The sequence below is a fragment of the Trachurus japonicus genome, chromosome 24 (assembly GCF_045865225.1).
Source record: "Trachurus japonicus isolate A0001 chromosome 24, Traja_1.0".
Lineage (NCBI taxonomy): Eukaryota > Metazoa > Chordata > Actinopteri > Carangiformes > Carangidae > Trachurus > Trachurus japonicus.
The window spans coordinates 6,692,028-6,707,429 of NC_140930.1; the positions used below are offsets into that span (position 1 = coordinate 6,692,028).

A 15,402-nucleotide genomic window follows, 5' to 3' on the forward strand; every position below is an offset into this window, starting at 1 on the left:
TATTAGTGGTGGTGGAGATGCTGGTTGAGCCGACCAGCGTTTCCTTACTTTCGGTTTCGTGGCGAGTCATGAGAATAACGCCGCCGAATCGCCGTTTATGGTCGGAACTACGACGGTATGTGAACCTCTTTGAACCTCTGACTTTAATTCTTGATGAATGAAAACATGAGTCTGTCTTGCGCCGGTCAAAGAATTTCACATTGGTGGAGGCTCATAAATGTAGTGAGAAAACGCTTCGCTTTTCCAAAACTCCTCGTTGTCCCTTTAAGAGTTGCGCAACATCAGACACTAGAAGTGATCTAGAAATAAAGGTTTGTTTCTCTCTCACCCTCAGCTTCTTGTCTCTGAACAGCAGCTTCCGTCCGGTCTCGTTCAGCTCCAGCCAGTCGATCTTGGAGTCGTGGCTGATGGTTCCCAGGTTGAAGCCTCCGGCCAGGTCCACTGAGGGGGAGGAGGGGGGGGAGACGAAGGGTTAACGGAGCAGCGGTCACAGTGTATCTGAGTGCAAGTGGTCGTGTTGTAATTACCCATGATCCCACAGTATGTGTGTGCCTTCCACTCTCAGCTGCTCTGGGATCAGGTTGGTGTTTTTAATTAAAGTGGGACTGGAGTGAAACCGTTTAACTGATCGTTAACGAGCAGAGTGAGAGTTTAATCTCATGATCAGTGATCTCTCTCTCTCTCTCTCTCTCTCTCTCTCTGGACCGACCACATGATGCATGGGAAAATACATAATAATGACATCATCACCGTTTAAAACTTAACAATGACATCATGGTTAGCCTCCTACAGTGTTATCGTGCCGACAGAAGCTGCAGGTCGACGCTGACTGAGCGTTTTATTCTGAAAGAGTCGACTCAGCGTAGGAGCTGAGAGTTCATCACCTGCTGCAGATTCACAAACTGATCTGAGGCCTGAACGACATGAACTGGGTGTAGTCATTTGTTTTGGTAACCCTTTAATTTACAGGCAGCTTGTTACATGATAATGTCAAGAAATAGCTTAGAAATAACAGTCAGTTTCATAGTCATGTCACGTTTTTCATAAAGGAAAAAGATCACAAATACTTCGGATTATTTGGGAAAGGACGGTTATTTCTGATCTATTTCTACACAATCAATCGTTATTTCTTGGCTATATTTCTCGACATTACTATGGAGTTGACCGTTATTTCTGGGCTATTTCTTGACATTATCATGTAATTAGCGGCCTGTAAACTAAATGATTACCAAAATGACTACACCTAGTTCATGTTGTTCCAGCCTCCACATCATCACATCAGGATGTTTTCTGAACTGGAGTTCCTCGTGTTGATTCATCCAACTCTGTGTTGATGGTATTTTACTGCATATCTCTGTCTGACACTTTGACCTCAATGAACAATGACACACAACTGTTTGATGTCCACATGTACCTGGATGCAAATGAATTAAGATACTTTAAAGGTTTATTTATATTAAAAAAGAAATAAAACATCATTATGTCCTTTAATGTAAATATACGTACAGTATGTGATTTAAAGTAGTGACAACATTAGTAGCCTATGGGCCTTTAACAGTAAACGACAGCTACAGGAGCTCATAAGGGTCTAAAAACACTTTGTATTTTAAATGTAATAAGGAATCTTAAAGATGTTTAAATATAAAGAAGAATTATTTTTTTCGGTTTTAATTAAAGAGTCTGTGAAACTTTAATCTACGATCACATCAGTGGCTATAAAACCCTGTTGAGAGGAGCTGGAAAACAAACGTTGTGTGTGTGAGGTCACCCTGCTCCTGTTCACTCACCCACAGCGATGGTCTTGATGTCGATCAGATAGGCCAGCTTCTTGTTGTCCTCGACCCCTCGCTGCTTCCTCTCATTGAGTCGGACACTGGACACACACACACAGTAAAATAAATAAGTCTATATTTCAAGCTTGTTTGTAGCGGAAGCTCCTCTTCCTGGTCCGTCCAATTGGACAAAAACAAGCTTGAAATATAGACTTATTTAATTTTTTTCGGAACAATTTCTCATTTCGGGGCTTCAATACAAGACGGACATTACATACGAGCAGCATGGAGGTATTTGGATGTTTTTTGGTGTGTCTTTTTGTTACGAAGACAGTTGGTATCCATTTGCAACCGTTATATGGACATGCACTGCTACGCCGAGACCCCCTGTAACTCAGAGAAGGGACGGAGGACTCTGAAACTTCTCCCAGCCCTTAGTCCACATGAGGGTGAGTAGATAATGAGTGCAATTTGAATTTTGGGTGAACTATCCCTTTAAATCCAGTATGAGCTGTATCAGGGTTAACTGGCCTCATCAACACCACCTGAGGTTTCTGAGCAGCTCGACAGAGACACCTGCTGGTCACAGCTGGAACAACTGGTCTATGGGTTTATAGATTTGTAGTTTTTATACGTTTGACCTCAGCCTTAAAAGAAAGACTATGCAATAACTCTACAGTATTAAAATTAATAATTAAAGCAGAAGTAAGTGTTAGTATAAGTCTTAAATAGTTATATCTTCCGACAGCAATCACTTCTATAGAGTGTTTGGTCTGAAACACGGGTCTGTCAGTCACTCTGCTCTGCTGTAAGCCGAGGAGAAAACTTTCCTTGTATCCTACAACCTTTATCCAATGAGGAGAGAGAACGGCATAAAGGGGCGGTCCTCTCTGTGTGTGCAGCCAAGGGATGCGCGTGAATGTGGTGACGTAGGGACGAGGGCGGGGACTGCTAACTCCATCGGCTGACAGGAAGTTAGCCAAAACCACCGGATCACTTACTTCTGCTTTAACTAAATGACTATAAAGCATAAATCGCTGTTGGTGTAAAGCAGATACCTGATGAGATGAGGGTTCATGAACTCGGTTCTGACGGATCCCAGGATCTCGTTGTTGCTGTACTCCACCAGACTGAGCTCCCCGGCGTTAAATATCATACACACCTGAAAACAACACAAACACGAAGCATCCAGATGAGACACGGTGGAGGGAGGAGAGGAGTTAAAGACCTCAGCTCCGTGTTTACTCACCGCTTCGTTCTCAAAGAAGAACTTCTCGTTCCCTCCTGAGCCGGGCCACGGCACCTGGAGCAGAGGAGGAGGAGGAGGAGGAGGAGGAGGAGGAGGAGGAGGAGGAGGAGGAGGAGGAAACACTTTGATTTAATGTCACAGTAACACTCACTGAGAGCGTATATCTGTATCTGTATCTGTATATCAATACCTGTACCTGTTCTATATCTGTATATTTATCTGTATCTATATCTATATCTGTATTTATACATCTATACCTGTATCTGTACCTGTACCTGTTCTATATCTGTATATTTATCTGTATCTATATCTATATCTGTATTTATACATCTATACCTGTATCTGTACCTGTACATGTACCTGTTCTATATCTGTATATTCATCTGTATCTATATCTATATCTGTATTTATACATCTATACCTGTATCTGTAGCTGTACCTGTTCTATATCTGTATAGTCATCTCTATCTCTATCTATATCTGTATTTATACATCTATACCTGTATCTGTACCTGTACCTGTTCTATATCTGTATATTTATCTGTATTTATATCTCTATCTATATATATACAGGTGCTTCTCAATAAATTAGAATATCATGGAAAAGTCTATTTCCAGTAGTTCAAGTCAAAAAGCAACAACCAAGTATTGAGTTCATATAAGATGGACAGACTTTTACAGAAGGCCAACATTTCCATATTAAAAATGCTTTTTTTTAATTGGTCTTTTGTAATATTCAATTTTTTTGAGACACTGAATTGTAGGTCTTCATTAAATTTAAGCCATAATCATTATAAATTAAATAAATTAAATAAAGACATGAAATGTTTCATTCTGTGTGTAATGGATCTATATAATGTATTAGTTTCACTTGTTGAATTGAATTACTGACATAAATAAACTTTTCCAAGATATTCCAGTTTATTGAGATGCACCTGTACATATCTATATCAATATCTGTATATAGTATATCTTTATCTGTATAACTTTACCTTTATCTGTATCTGTATCTATATCTATATCTGGATCAGTGACATTTTTTAAATACATGAAAATCAATAAAAAAGTGTTTTAAAATCATCAAGTTTGATAAAATGTACATTTTGTATCCATGTTGGTTTTATGTCATTTGAACCTTGAACGCCTTGAAAATGTCAAATGGTGTAACCACAAAATATTTCATCCACCTACGCTGGATTTAAGTGAACTTATAAAAAGTATACTTTCCTCTGAAAACATAAAATTGAAATAGTTTTTTTTTTTTTACTGCTGTGTTTCTAGATTTGTTTTTTAATGCATTTTAGCAACACTGAGCAGGACTTAAACACCTAAAAACACCACTTTTCTTCTAAATCATGTGACAAATGATGTAAAAATGTGTCAAAAAACATAAAACACAGTGTTGCATTGTAAAAGTGAAGTACATTTCCTGTCTGTAGCCAGGTTTTGATGAAGAACACCACTCGACACCGGGTTACATCCCATCATTGAGGCGTGTTCAGCGAGGAGCAGCCGTACCTCACTCAGCTTGTTGGTGAGCAGGTCGCCCAGCAGCAGCGTGTCGGACGTGTGCGCCACCAGGAATCGATCCTTCCCCATGATCTTCACCTCCTCGATCTCGTAGCCGTAGTACGACTTGAGCACCACGCGGGTTCCTGTGGAGAGGTTCCTCACTATCACCTGGAGGACGAGGACACAGAGGAGGAGGTTTTCATTTGTTTCATAATGAATAATGAATCTTTATAAACTTTACAGACTATATCTTTAATATTTAAACACCTTTAATTCATCCTGGAGTAAAATCGTCTCAACAGAAAGAAAATGTTGCTCATGAACTCTCGGCTGAGAAAATGTAATTACTGTCGTATTAATTGCTTCGTTGAATTCCTCAATCACGTTCTCATCAATTTTAATTTGTGTCTTATTTTGTCAAACCAGTGACAGCAGAATAATTACATGTTTTAATTAAAGAGGGGTTTTTTTTCCTTTGGTTAATCAGGGAATTTAAAAAATAAATAAATAAAAAAGAGTTTTGAAAGAAATTAGTCTCCTGGACACTTTGAAAAAAAAAAATAGTAATTTACAGCAGAAATAAGATGATGCAGTTTTATTTTAATTAAAGATTTGGTTTAAATGTAAAACAGAATAGAACATCTTTCCATTAAAGCAGATAGAAACCATCCTGATGAATGTAAACAGAACGTGTTTCACTCATTCTCATCCTGATTATTTCATCATTTCAGTTTGAACCTTTTATTTTTTCTTCATCCATGTAACTCATCAATTAATGAGAAAACAAAACGCTGGATGATTATTTCAAGATCTTTAATTTCTTGTCTTATTTTCTTAATTATGATTCTGTCTTTTTTTTTTTTAACTGTTGAATTAATCAAAACTAAATTAGCGCTGCTGCTCAATCAACTGCTCTATTGTCAGGTTCACATCATCTGTCCACTGGAGTTTCTGATTCAGTGTTTAGTTTTCTCTTCTCTTCTTTTCTCTACAGTTATTAAAACTACAAACAAGTTATTAAAGGAATAGTTGACCAAAAAAAAAATGAAATTCAGTCATTATTGACTCACCCTCATGCCGATGAATACTCCGGAGTAGTTTTTCATTCCTCAAAGTGCATCTGGAGACCCCTGAGGCCGGTTCATAGTCCAACGAAAACTTTATATGGGAGTAATAGCGCCCGACACAAAAACGTCCATAAAACTACACAAAAACCATTTAATATTCCTCCACACTGCTCGTCCACTGCCGCTCTGATGTTCACATGCCCGAGGCAAATTCAATCCAGGACTGTTTAGGCTGTAAAAATGTCCTAAATGACGTTGTTTCCAGTAAACTCTGGACTAGATCCCTTCAGGACACTTGGATTGCAGTGGACGAGCAGTGTGGAAGAATATGAAATGGTTTTTGTGTAGTTTTATGGACGTTTTGTGTCGGGCGCTATTGACTCTCATATAAAGTTTTCATTGGAACCCTCCTGGGTCTCCAGATGCCGGTGAGTAAATTTTGTGGTGAACTATTCCTTTAATCCTCAGTCTTTTTGTCTGTCTGTCTGTCTGTCTGTCTGTCTGTCTGTCTGTCTGTACCTGACTCAGGCCGACGTAGGTCATCTCAAACTTGTTCTTGTAGATGGCTCGTCGCAGGCAGCAGTCGAACAGCTCCACTCCTCCACACAGAGTTCCCTGTCAACACACACACACACACACACACACACACACACAGAGTTCATTTGGTTTGTGTTTGAGGTTTCGCTGCTGTAGGAACCTGTTCAACATGTTATATATGTTTAATATTTACAGCACAGAGACGAGAGCCGTCTTTCTTCCAGGCCAGGCTGGTGATGGTGTAGAGGTTGACGATCTCTTTGGGTTTGGCCTCGTCCCACACGCCTCGCCTCGGAGCCCAGTTAAACACCCGCAGCCTGACAGCAACACGGCAAACATTTAATATAACACTTTTATACAATTAAAGGTAACGAACCTACTGCTAAAACTATAGGGATTATGGCAATGGGCCAGTTTGCCAAAATGTTGAACTATCTCTTTAAAAATTAACCTCAGTGACTGAACAATCCAATAGAAGGAAGGTTTTCACAACGTAAAGGGAAAACCTTTATTATACAGAAAACAAGTCTTATATACTGTACAGGGTCTCTGCGGGTTTCACCAGCTCAAATTTAAGACTTTTAAAGACCTTTTTAAGACCATTATGGATGAAATTTAAGACCTATCATGACAAATAAAAAACGTACAAAAGAAATGCGGAGTCACAAAATTAGAAATTGATTGCAATATAAGTTGCGTGTTAGGCTTGTTTGTAGTTGAAAATACATTCAATAAAGCACAATGAAGTGTCGGGAGCATTTTATTGAGCATTTGCGGTTTTTTGACATTCAAAACGAGCGACAAAATCGCGTATCTCGCGTTTGGTCGCGCGTCAAAAACTCGAGCGAGAAAAAAGCGTTGAAAAAAAAAGAAAAAGCGTTGAAAAGCGATGAAATAGACGAAGACGCGATGGTCCAGTCGCAAAAAAAAAACCTGTGTATTGCGTCGCAAAAAAAAGTTGCGTGTACCGCGTAGCCCGGCGCGCGCGCCTAACCATGTCTTTGCATTACAGCCTTTTACACCGCCACGCGGACGTAACGAATAAACAACACGTGAAGGTGTGTTCACCGGACACAAAGCGAAAATTCGGTGTGAACGGACAACATAACAGGACCAGTGTGGCGTTGTTTCCTCTTTTCACCTACAGCTCTGGAGGGCTCTCCCTTACTTACACGTAACTGCTGTTATTGGTGCGTTGAGGCCAGAGAATTGTGGGATTTGTAGTTTTTGAACGATCGCAGGTTGTGATCTTTCTTTTTGGTGATTTTCCCGGTTCACACATGTATTTTTTTTAGGGGCAAATGCGAGTGAAATGCTCGCCCATGGTGGGCATAAGAAAATTTAAGACCTGTCTAAAACTATTTAAGACTTGAACACAATAAGTCAACAAATTTAAGACATTTTAAGGCCTAAAATTTAGATTTTCAAATTTTAGACTTTTTAAGACCCCGTAAGATAGACCCTGTAAGATAGAATTCATTACCAGGTTATATTATTCAAGCCAGCTGTTAAAACAGTATCTTGTAATATTTCATGAACTGTGATCAGTTTGTGTATGACCAAATAAAACAAGAATGATATGAAACACCCTTTTCTTTTCCATTATGAAATACTGTTGGATTGTATGTTCTTTTATATTTTCCTATGTGAACTTTGTATGATCCATAATAAAAGAGGATAAAAATAACAGTTTGCTAACATTTGTTAAATTAGCAGCAGCATTGCCCCTTGAGATCTTTTGCCTTGTCCTGACTGCTCACAGCTACATCTGATCATGTTTCATGTCTTTACAGATGGATAAACTGTAACTGGTCCCTGTGGGTCACTGCACACACACACACACACACTGACCGGTCGTAGCTGCCGAACACGACCGACTGGCCACTGGGGCTGGTGACGGCCACGGTGAACTCCCGCTCCGTGCGCTCGCGGCTGTAGTCGAAGGTCTGCAGGACGTGACCCTCTCTGCCGTACGCCACCACCTTCTTGTCGCAGCCGCCCACCATGACGCTGTTGGCGCCCCAGGCCAGAGCGTAGGGGGGGCAGGGGTGGGTCAGCAGCTTCCCCTGGGACAGAGAGGAGACCAGGGAGACGAAGGTTAGATCTGGATATAAGTGGATCAAAGATGAGCACAGGGGCGTGTGAGGCTGTGTGAGGATGTGTGAAGTAGGGATGCCACGATTCCTTGTTTTCACAATTAATCGCGGTAATAAACACCACAATTAATTGGGCGTAAAGATTATTAAATACCGTCACTTTCCGAAAAAGATGATGTCGGAACCGTATCAGCAGATGAGCGCGGAAGTTAAGGAAAATACACAGATACCGGTCCATTTATCTAACGTAACACTGAATTGATAGGAATTTAAATGTTAGTGTGTCATTTGTAATTTAAAAAAATTATTAAAATAAACTTAAACATTTGGTATAAATGACAATTAATGACTTAAATATATCAAACACTTCCCCCGAGGGATTAATAACTGGTCCTATATTAAGAGATTAGTAATGTAATTATATATTGACTATATTTGATTTTACACATTGATAGTGTTGTGAAATGTATTGATGTATAATAATCGTGTTAATCGTAATACCGTGATTGTTTCTAGACTGTGAAGTTGTGTTTGTACCTGAGACTCCCCTGAGCCTTCGTCATCAAAGAAGTAACGCACGACCGTCCCGTCAGCGTGTCCAGACAGGACGCCTTTACCAGAGACACTGACACAACAAAGAGGCGTCAAAAACAACAACAACAACAGTTCTCACAGAGGAGAGAAGAGACAGTTACAGAGGAAACTCATCAGATTAGCAGCATCTGTCTACAACGGAGTATTAGGGCCACATTGAGGAAAAAAAACAAAAAAAAAACACAGACTTCGAGAATAAAGCAATAAATTTACGAGAATAAAGTCGTACATTTCCTACGAGAAAAAAGTCATAACATTACAAGAATAAAGTCGTAAATTTACAACTTTATTCTCGAAGTTTGTGATTTTTTTATTTGTCAATGTGGCCCTAATACTCTGTCGTATCTGTCCCTCTGATGTTTTAGCCTTTTACTGGCAGATCGTAGCTACATATGAACATGAATCATGTGTTTACTTGGAGGTCAGGGAGACGACACAGGACTCGGTGCCGTAGATGGTGGAGGACTTGTTTGTCTGAGTGTTGGCGAGACGCACCTGAGAAAAAAAGGACGAAAAAGACAAAATAAAAGAGTTGTTCCAATGAAACATAAAGAAGGGCAAATGGTATTTTAACATGAAAGTCTTGATGGAGTGAAAACTCCTTCGTCTGCAGCTCCTGACGCCTGCGTAACGCTGCTGTTAATAATTATACATGAACAACTAGACAACACGTTCTCTCTGTCTGACCGGTGCTGAGGACTTAGTGTCACAAACTCACTTTGCCGTCAACTAATCCATAAACAATGGCGTGTTCTGCAGGCCAGAGCAGGCAGGTCACAGCGCTCTGCAACACAGAGCACAACACAACATGAGCAGGGAGACAACAACAAGAACAAACCCAATAACATGTGAATTAAGAGGAGAAAAAAAAAACATTTTCCAGAAATAAAGAGAACATTGTAAAGTAGATAACTCAGAATTTGTTATTATGAAGACATGTATGATGAGTTTATTAGCTAATATAGCCTTAAATCTACTCAAACTAATAGGTTGTTAATGCTAACTCATGACTCTAATTATAGTAAAAATACATCTTTGATAAATTACGCTTTTGTGTGAATGACAATATATTCATTCCCAAACAAAACATCTACACATGTTCACTTACTGTTTGTACAAATTTGTTGCAGATGGCTTTCTTGTCGCCCCTGAGAGGGAGAGAGAGGACAACACAAATAATAATCAGTTTATCTGTATTAGTATATATTAAAAAAACCAGGTCCAATATTAAAGTTGATAAAAAAAACAACAACAAATGACATCACCAGTCCTCTCCGATTCTGTAGACGAAGATGATGTTGTCAGACTGGCCGATGGCGATCTTGGTGGAGTCTGGTGAAAATGCCATGGCGTTGACAGCGTAGCTTTGTTTCCCATACTGACAAAAAATTAAAAAAAAATTTAATGTAAATGTTATCATTACAAGAACAGGTAAAAAAAAAAGGCAGACTCCCTTAAACTGAACATTCAGATTAAGAAAAAGGATCAATTCAGTGTTTTATACTGGATATGTAAAGAGTGTGTCAGTCACACAGGGATCATGCTTTATTGTTACATAAGATATTATTTCTATTGTGTATTTAAGGCCATAAAGTCTTGTTGCATTTCCAGTGGAAACAGTGAGGTTTACAACCAGTTACATCTGTGAGGATGTTAAGTTTCAGCTGCAGCTTCTGTCCTGATGTCTGACCTTGGAGTCCAGGGGTTTGGTGGAGAACTTGTCTCTCCTCTCTCCCTGCTCATCGTAGAGCAGCACCACCCGGTCAACGGTGCACACAGCAAACTTGGTGTTGTTGGGAGCCCAGGCCATGCATGTGACTTTGGCTGCACCCTCCTGTGAAGAGCAGAGGAGACAGACAGGTATAAAAACCTCGACACACCAACGCCCTGCAGTGATTACTGGGAGGAAGGAGTCAGAGGAGAACTGGGCCAGAGCCTCAAAGAAACACACCACAACATCAGAACATACTGGGTCACTGTGGGTGTTTGAGGAGGGGAGGAGGGGTGCATCGTTGGTTTCATAACCAATGCAGATACAGATACATCCCCTTATGTTCTGTTATAACAGTAACTAAAAGTTACAGCTAAAGTACAGTTGAAAATGAATGTTTTTGTTGATGTTTTGGACCATGGATGGATGCTACGTCATTTACAAATGGTTAGACTATGACCATTATATCTCATGAGAGTGTGTAGTACAAATAAAGTCTGAATCATTGGAGCTGCACTTTTGGTTAAGATAATATTTACTGTTTGCTTGTATTTAGTTAGCTAATTTGATACTTATTTCAATCTAGAAAGCCACAGCAGCTGCTAACGAGCCAAGTAAGATAACTATAAATCTGTGTTTATCACCACTTACACACACATTTAAAACACATTTAAATCACGAATTGAGGAGAGCAAATCTGTGTTTCCTGTCTTGATATAAGTACAGATCGTTACTCTGTTACAGTTACTGTAGTGATGCTGCTCCCCAGCATCAGCAGCTAGCATTAGCTAACGGGTCAGTGAGCTCACCTGGGGGGTTAACAGCGTCCTCAGATGCTTCAGTTGCATTTTATTTCCCGTTAGTGTTCAGGAAGCTCGTTCGTGTCGGGAATAAAGTCTGTAGAGCTGAAAATACGGTTTAATGTTTAGATGTTGGTCATTTTTTTGCGGAGCAGCTCCGAGTTAGCAGCTAGCATGGAGGACATCTTTGTAGTAAACAGAACTGTGATCTCCTTAGTTACCGCCTGGGAGAGAGTGCTGCGTTCACTGTTATGGGAATTTACACACTTCTTCACTACTGTACTGTGTTAACGTGGTTGTATCTCTCAAAAGTGTGTTTTAGCCAAACAGGCCGTTATAGGTTTTAGTTGCCAAAGACAAACGGTAAATATAATGTCTGTATATTCGAAACTACTATACACTTTAGTTTAGCCTTTACACCTTTTTTAGCCAGCTACATCACTGTGATGATCTCCTTAGTTACCGCCTGGGAGGAGGGGAGTGCTGCGTTCAGGGCTGTGGGAATTTACACTTCCTCACGCTACAGAGTGTCTGTTACGTCGTTTTAGCTGACAAATGTGTTTTAGCCGAACAGGCTGTTATATGTTTTAGTTACCAAAGACAAACGGCGAATACATTTGTGTGTATATTCGAGCCTATTTACACTCATTGTGCAGAATCTTCGAAAGCTCCCATACTTTTATACGTAGCTACCGGCTACATGCTATAACAACGTATCATCACAAAAGACGTTTTATGTGCACATGTTGCATTTATGGCCTTTTACCAGACAGTCTATTCGCCGATGTTGAGGTTATGAACAGATTCGTGTTGCTGTTGGTAAGAAGAGGAAAAGAGTGGAGATGCCGGGGATTGAACCCGGGGCCTCATACATGCAAAGCATGCGCTCTACCACTGAGCTACATCCCCAACCACACACACTTCCTGACACGCAGCCTAGATATAGATAAGACACAGTCGATCCTGTGGTCATTGTGCGCTGAAATCTGATCGATAACTCATGTTGGATTTGCATTAACTTATTGTTTAAGAAATATCAATCACCATAACAATTAAATAATTCAAAACAAAAAAACAAATTGACTTTTTTTTCATTATCAAAGTGACAGATGAAGCAGAAGACCAACAGATTTGATCTTTCTATTGACAATACAATTTTCTGCAGAGGATCCACAACAACAACAAAAACAAAAAGATCACAAAAAAAAGGTTGTTCTTCAACAAAAAAGACTCTTTCAAATCAGAGTGCTGAACCAAAGACTTAATATGAATCAAAAAGTTTGCAAAAAACTTGCAATGGTAGCACATCTTAATAAATTTCAGGACAAAATAGGCTACTCATATTTCACGCGTTTTGGCTATGCAGTCTTCATCAGAGAGTGTTTTTGCATGATGTGAGCCAGAATAAATCATGTGAAATGTGAGTATTTTGTCCTCAAATGTATTAATTAAGATGTGCTACCACTGCAAGTTTTTTGCAAACATTTGGGGAAAAAAAAAAGAGTTTGAAGGACAGTCGGACTCGGACAGGATGCTGGAAGTCGGCCTGCTGCGTTTGCTTCTTCTCCTCCTCCTCCTCCTCCTCCACCTTTCTCTTCTTTATTTGTCTTTTGCAGCCACTGACATTCCGTAAACTAGTAAACTACTCCTTTAGATACATTTCTGCCACCAGGGACTTGAGGCTGCAATACTAGCCAGGAGTCGCTGCTGTTAAGGTGTCCTTGAAGAAGGTATTTTACCCCATTATCAGCTGCCTGTGTGGCAGCATTGGTAGATAATCAGCACAGCTTCTGGTCAATAGGTCACTTGTTGTATTGCTGTTAGAAAAATGCAAACATCTGATTATTCAACTGACCTTTTACTCCCAAAATCAGAGAACGTACATTTTTGAGCTGTATAGGCAACACAGGCTACTGTCAGATACAGAGGGACACTTTGTTTTGGTCCGTTGATATTGACAGTTCAGCATTAATTACAGTAATATAATCCATGTTTGGCTTAATGTGTAGTTCACATGTCAGCTGCCAAATCAAACCACAAACTAATCAAGCTCAGGCCTTTAATCTGCTGCAATGATGTGATAAACATAGTGCAACAAGTATTTTTTCACAGACAGCTGGGAACATAATCAGAAGTTTTGCAGTAGGTGACCTTAATGTTTCTATTATATTATATTATATTATATTATATTACACAGCAAGAATTGGAGACATAATTCAGAAATGTTTCAATAAGGATTCATCACACTTGATATTTATATTCACAGACGGCTCCCAGAGATGCTGATGCAGGCCGTGCAGCTGCAGCAGCAGAATATATCCCAGTGAGTGAGTCATTTATTAAGAAAAGGCTAACGGATCATGTTTCAGTATAAAAGACAGGGGCTAATGGAAAGTAACTGACCCTGCAGCGGACAGAGGGGAAGGAGATAAATAACACTGTCCTCCTCATTGCATCAGAGAGATACTCAGGGCTTACAAGAATACGATCTGGCAAATCATCATGGAGCATAGACATTATCTATCAATCAATCGCATATTCATACTAATGCACTGGATACTGGTGTGGACGGAAGAAGAAGATGAGGAGGAGGAGGAGGAGGAGGAGGAAGTTCAGGCCAAAAAATGTTCAGTATCAGAAGATGGACAGAGTTAAAGGGGAACAATGCAAGTCTGGTCTCTTTTCCTCTATTTTGCTAACCCTCCTCTCCTCCATGTGCATTTGTTTTCAATAAATCAACCCATGGAGCAGAGCAGGACCATAGTGCTACACATACTCTGTGAGATACGCCTTTTTTTTTTTTTTTTCCATTTTAACACTCCTCATATATTTTTAAATTCTTGACATATTTAATAATGCAAATAATGTAAAAATGAGTATTTTTGCTCAATAGCATCCACGTCATGTGACCTATTGACGCCAAACCAGTGCAGGACCATAGTGCTACACATGCTCTGTGAGATACGCCTCTGTTCATTGCATTTTAACTTGAATGAATAGAGTGACTTCGGCTTAGGCGGATGAAAATTTGTAGGAACATGTATCATATCAAGATGTACAAAAACGTCAATGTAACGTATAACTTAAAATCAACAGGAAGTTGGCCATTTTGAATTGAACCTTTGACCTCTTTGAACAAACTCCTTCTACAGATTTCGCCCAATTAACTTCAATTTGGCTACAGACCATCTAGACGCCATTCTGATCATAAAAACGGGACAGGGCCGACCCTAATACACGAGGAAGGTTAAGCAACAACATATAAAATGGGTATCTGTATATAACTAAATTATAAGCATTCACACAAACACTGGTCATACAACAAAACAGTAAATGCAAATAAGGCATTTATATATAAAGTCTGTAATCAATAGATAGTCTATTCATAAAAAAATGAAACACATGAAGCAAGGATAAAAGGTCAAATAAATTAATTAAACAAAAGATAAATAGTGGACAACAAAGTGTGCGTTTAATCTGTTCAAGTTTTTAGGGGCCGCTGTAGAAACAATGAGACTGGGACATTTGTAGCAACATCTGAAGATTCAGGAAACAATTCTGAAGAAAAATATCACGCTCTGTTTGAGAACAGGTAATACAGGACACAAACAACCAGAAATAGACAGAGACACACTAGGTCATGGTAAGGAGTAAAATACTTTATCTGGAATAATACGGATATTTTACACAAAATAAATCACAGTTTTATCATCTTGTTAGTTGGTCAATTGATAAACTAAACCGATGTGCTACTGTCATACTTAGAATTTATTCAAAAATATAAGATACAAGTCAAACCTAAAGGTCATGCTACTACTGCATATTTCAGTTTGTTTATGTTGTGGAATACATCTTTTATCAGAGATATTGATATCAGGGAAGAGTCCTGCAATAAACAACACATTAGAAATTCTTTGATCCGTGTTTACACCGCCTGCAGCAAAATTCTTGTGGTCTTCTCTCATGGGCGTTAACAGTGGTTCGTTGTGTAACTGAAAATGAAAGAGGTATGAATCTGTACTGTGAAAGAAATGTTTGAACGATCTAAACTCACTTTAGATCAC

At 39.4% G+C, this 15,402-nt stretch overlaps 1 protein-coding gene and 1 non-coding gene across 3 annotated transcripts in view; both read right to left on the bottom strand.

Moving 5' to 3' along the window:
• Positions 1 to 11,567, bottom strand: part of ift172 (intraflagellar transport 172) — a 72,939-nt gene extending 61,372 nt beyond the window's left edge. For both annotated transcript variants that reach the window (XM_085770290.1, XM_085770289.1), the window contains exons 1-15: positions 11,348 to 11,567; positions 10,518 to 10,661; positions 10,093 to 10,205; positions 9,936 to 9,975; positions 9,546 to 9,611; positions 9,243 to 9,322; positions 8,771 to 8,858; positions 7,989 to 8,203; positions 6,331 to 6,454; positions 6,120 to 6,215; positions 4,540 to 4,701; positions 3,022 to 3,075; positions 2,831 to 2,934; positions 1,788 to 1,873; positions 329 to 441 (exon numbers count right to left, since the gene is read on the bottom strand). In XM_085770290.1, the coding sequence (XP_085626416.1) occupies positions 329 to 441; positions 1,788 to 1,873; positions 2,831 to 2,934; positions 3,022 to 3,075; positions 4,540 to 4,701; positions 6,120 to 6,215; positions 6,331 to 6,454; positions 7,989 to 8,203; positions 8,771 to 8,858; positions 9,243 to 9,322; positions 9,546 to 9,611; positions 9,936 to 9,975; positions 10,093 to 10,205; positions 10,518 to 10,661; positions 11,348 to 11,386 (1,524 nt within the window). In that variant the 5' untranslated portion in view covers positions 11,387 to 11,567. The remainder of the gene's footprint in view (positions 1 to 328; positions 442 to 1,787; positions 1,874 to 2,830; positions 2,935 to 3,021; positions 3,076 to 4,539; positions 4,702 to 6,119; positions 6,216 to 6,330; positions 6,455 to 7,988; positions 8,204 to 8,770; positions 8,859 to 9,242; positions 9,323 to 9,545; positions 9,612 to 9,935; positions 9,976 to 10,092; positions 10,206 to 10,517; positions 10,662 to 11,347) is intronic.
• A 608-nt stretch (positions 11,568 to 12,175) lies between these two features.
• On the bottom strand, positions 12,176 to 12,247 carry trnaa-ugc (transfer RNA alanine (anticodon UGC)). The gene has a single exon. It is a non-coding gene; the product is annotated as a tRNA-Ala (tRNA).
• Positions 12,248 to 15,402: the final 3,155 nt, after the last annotated feature.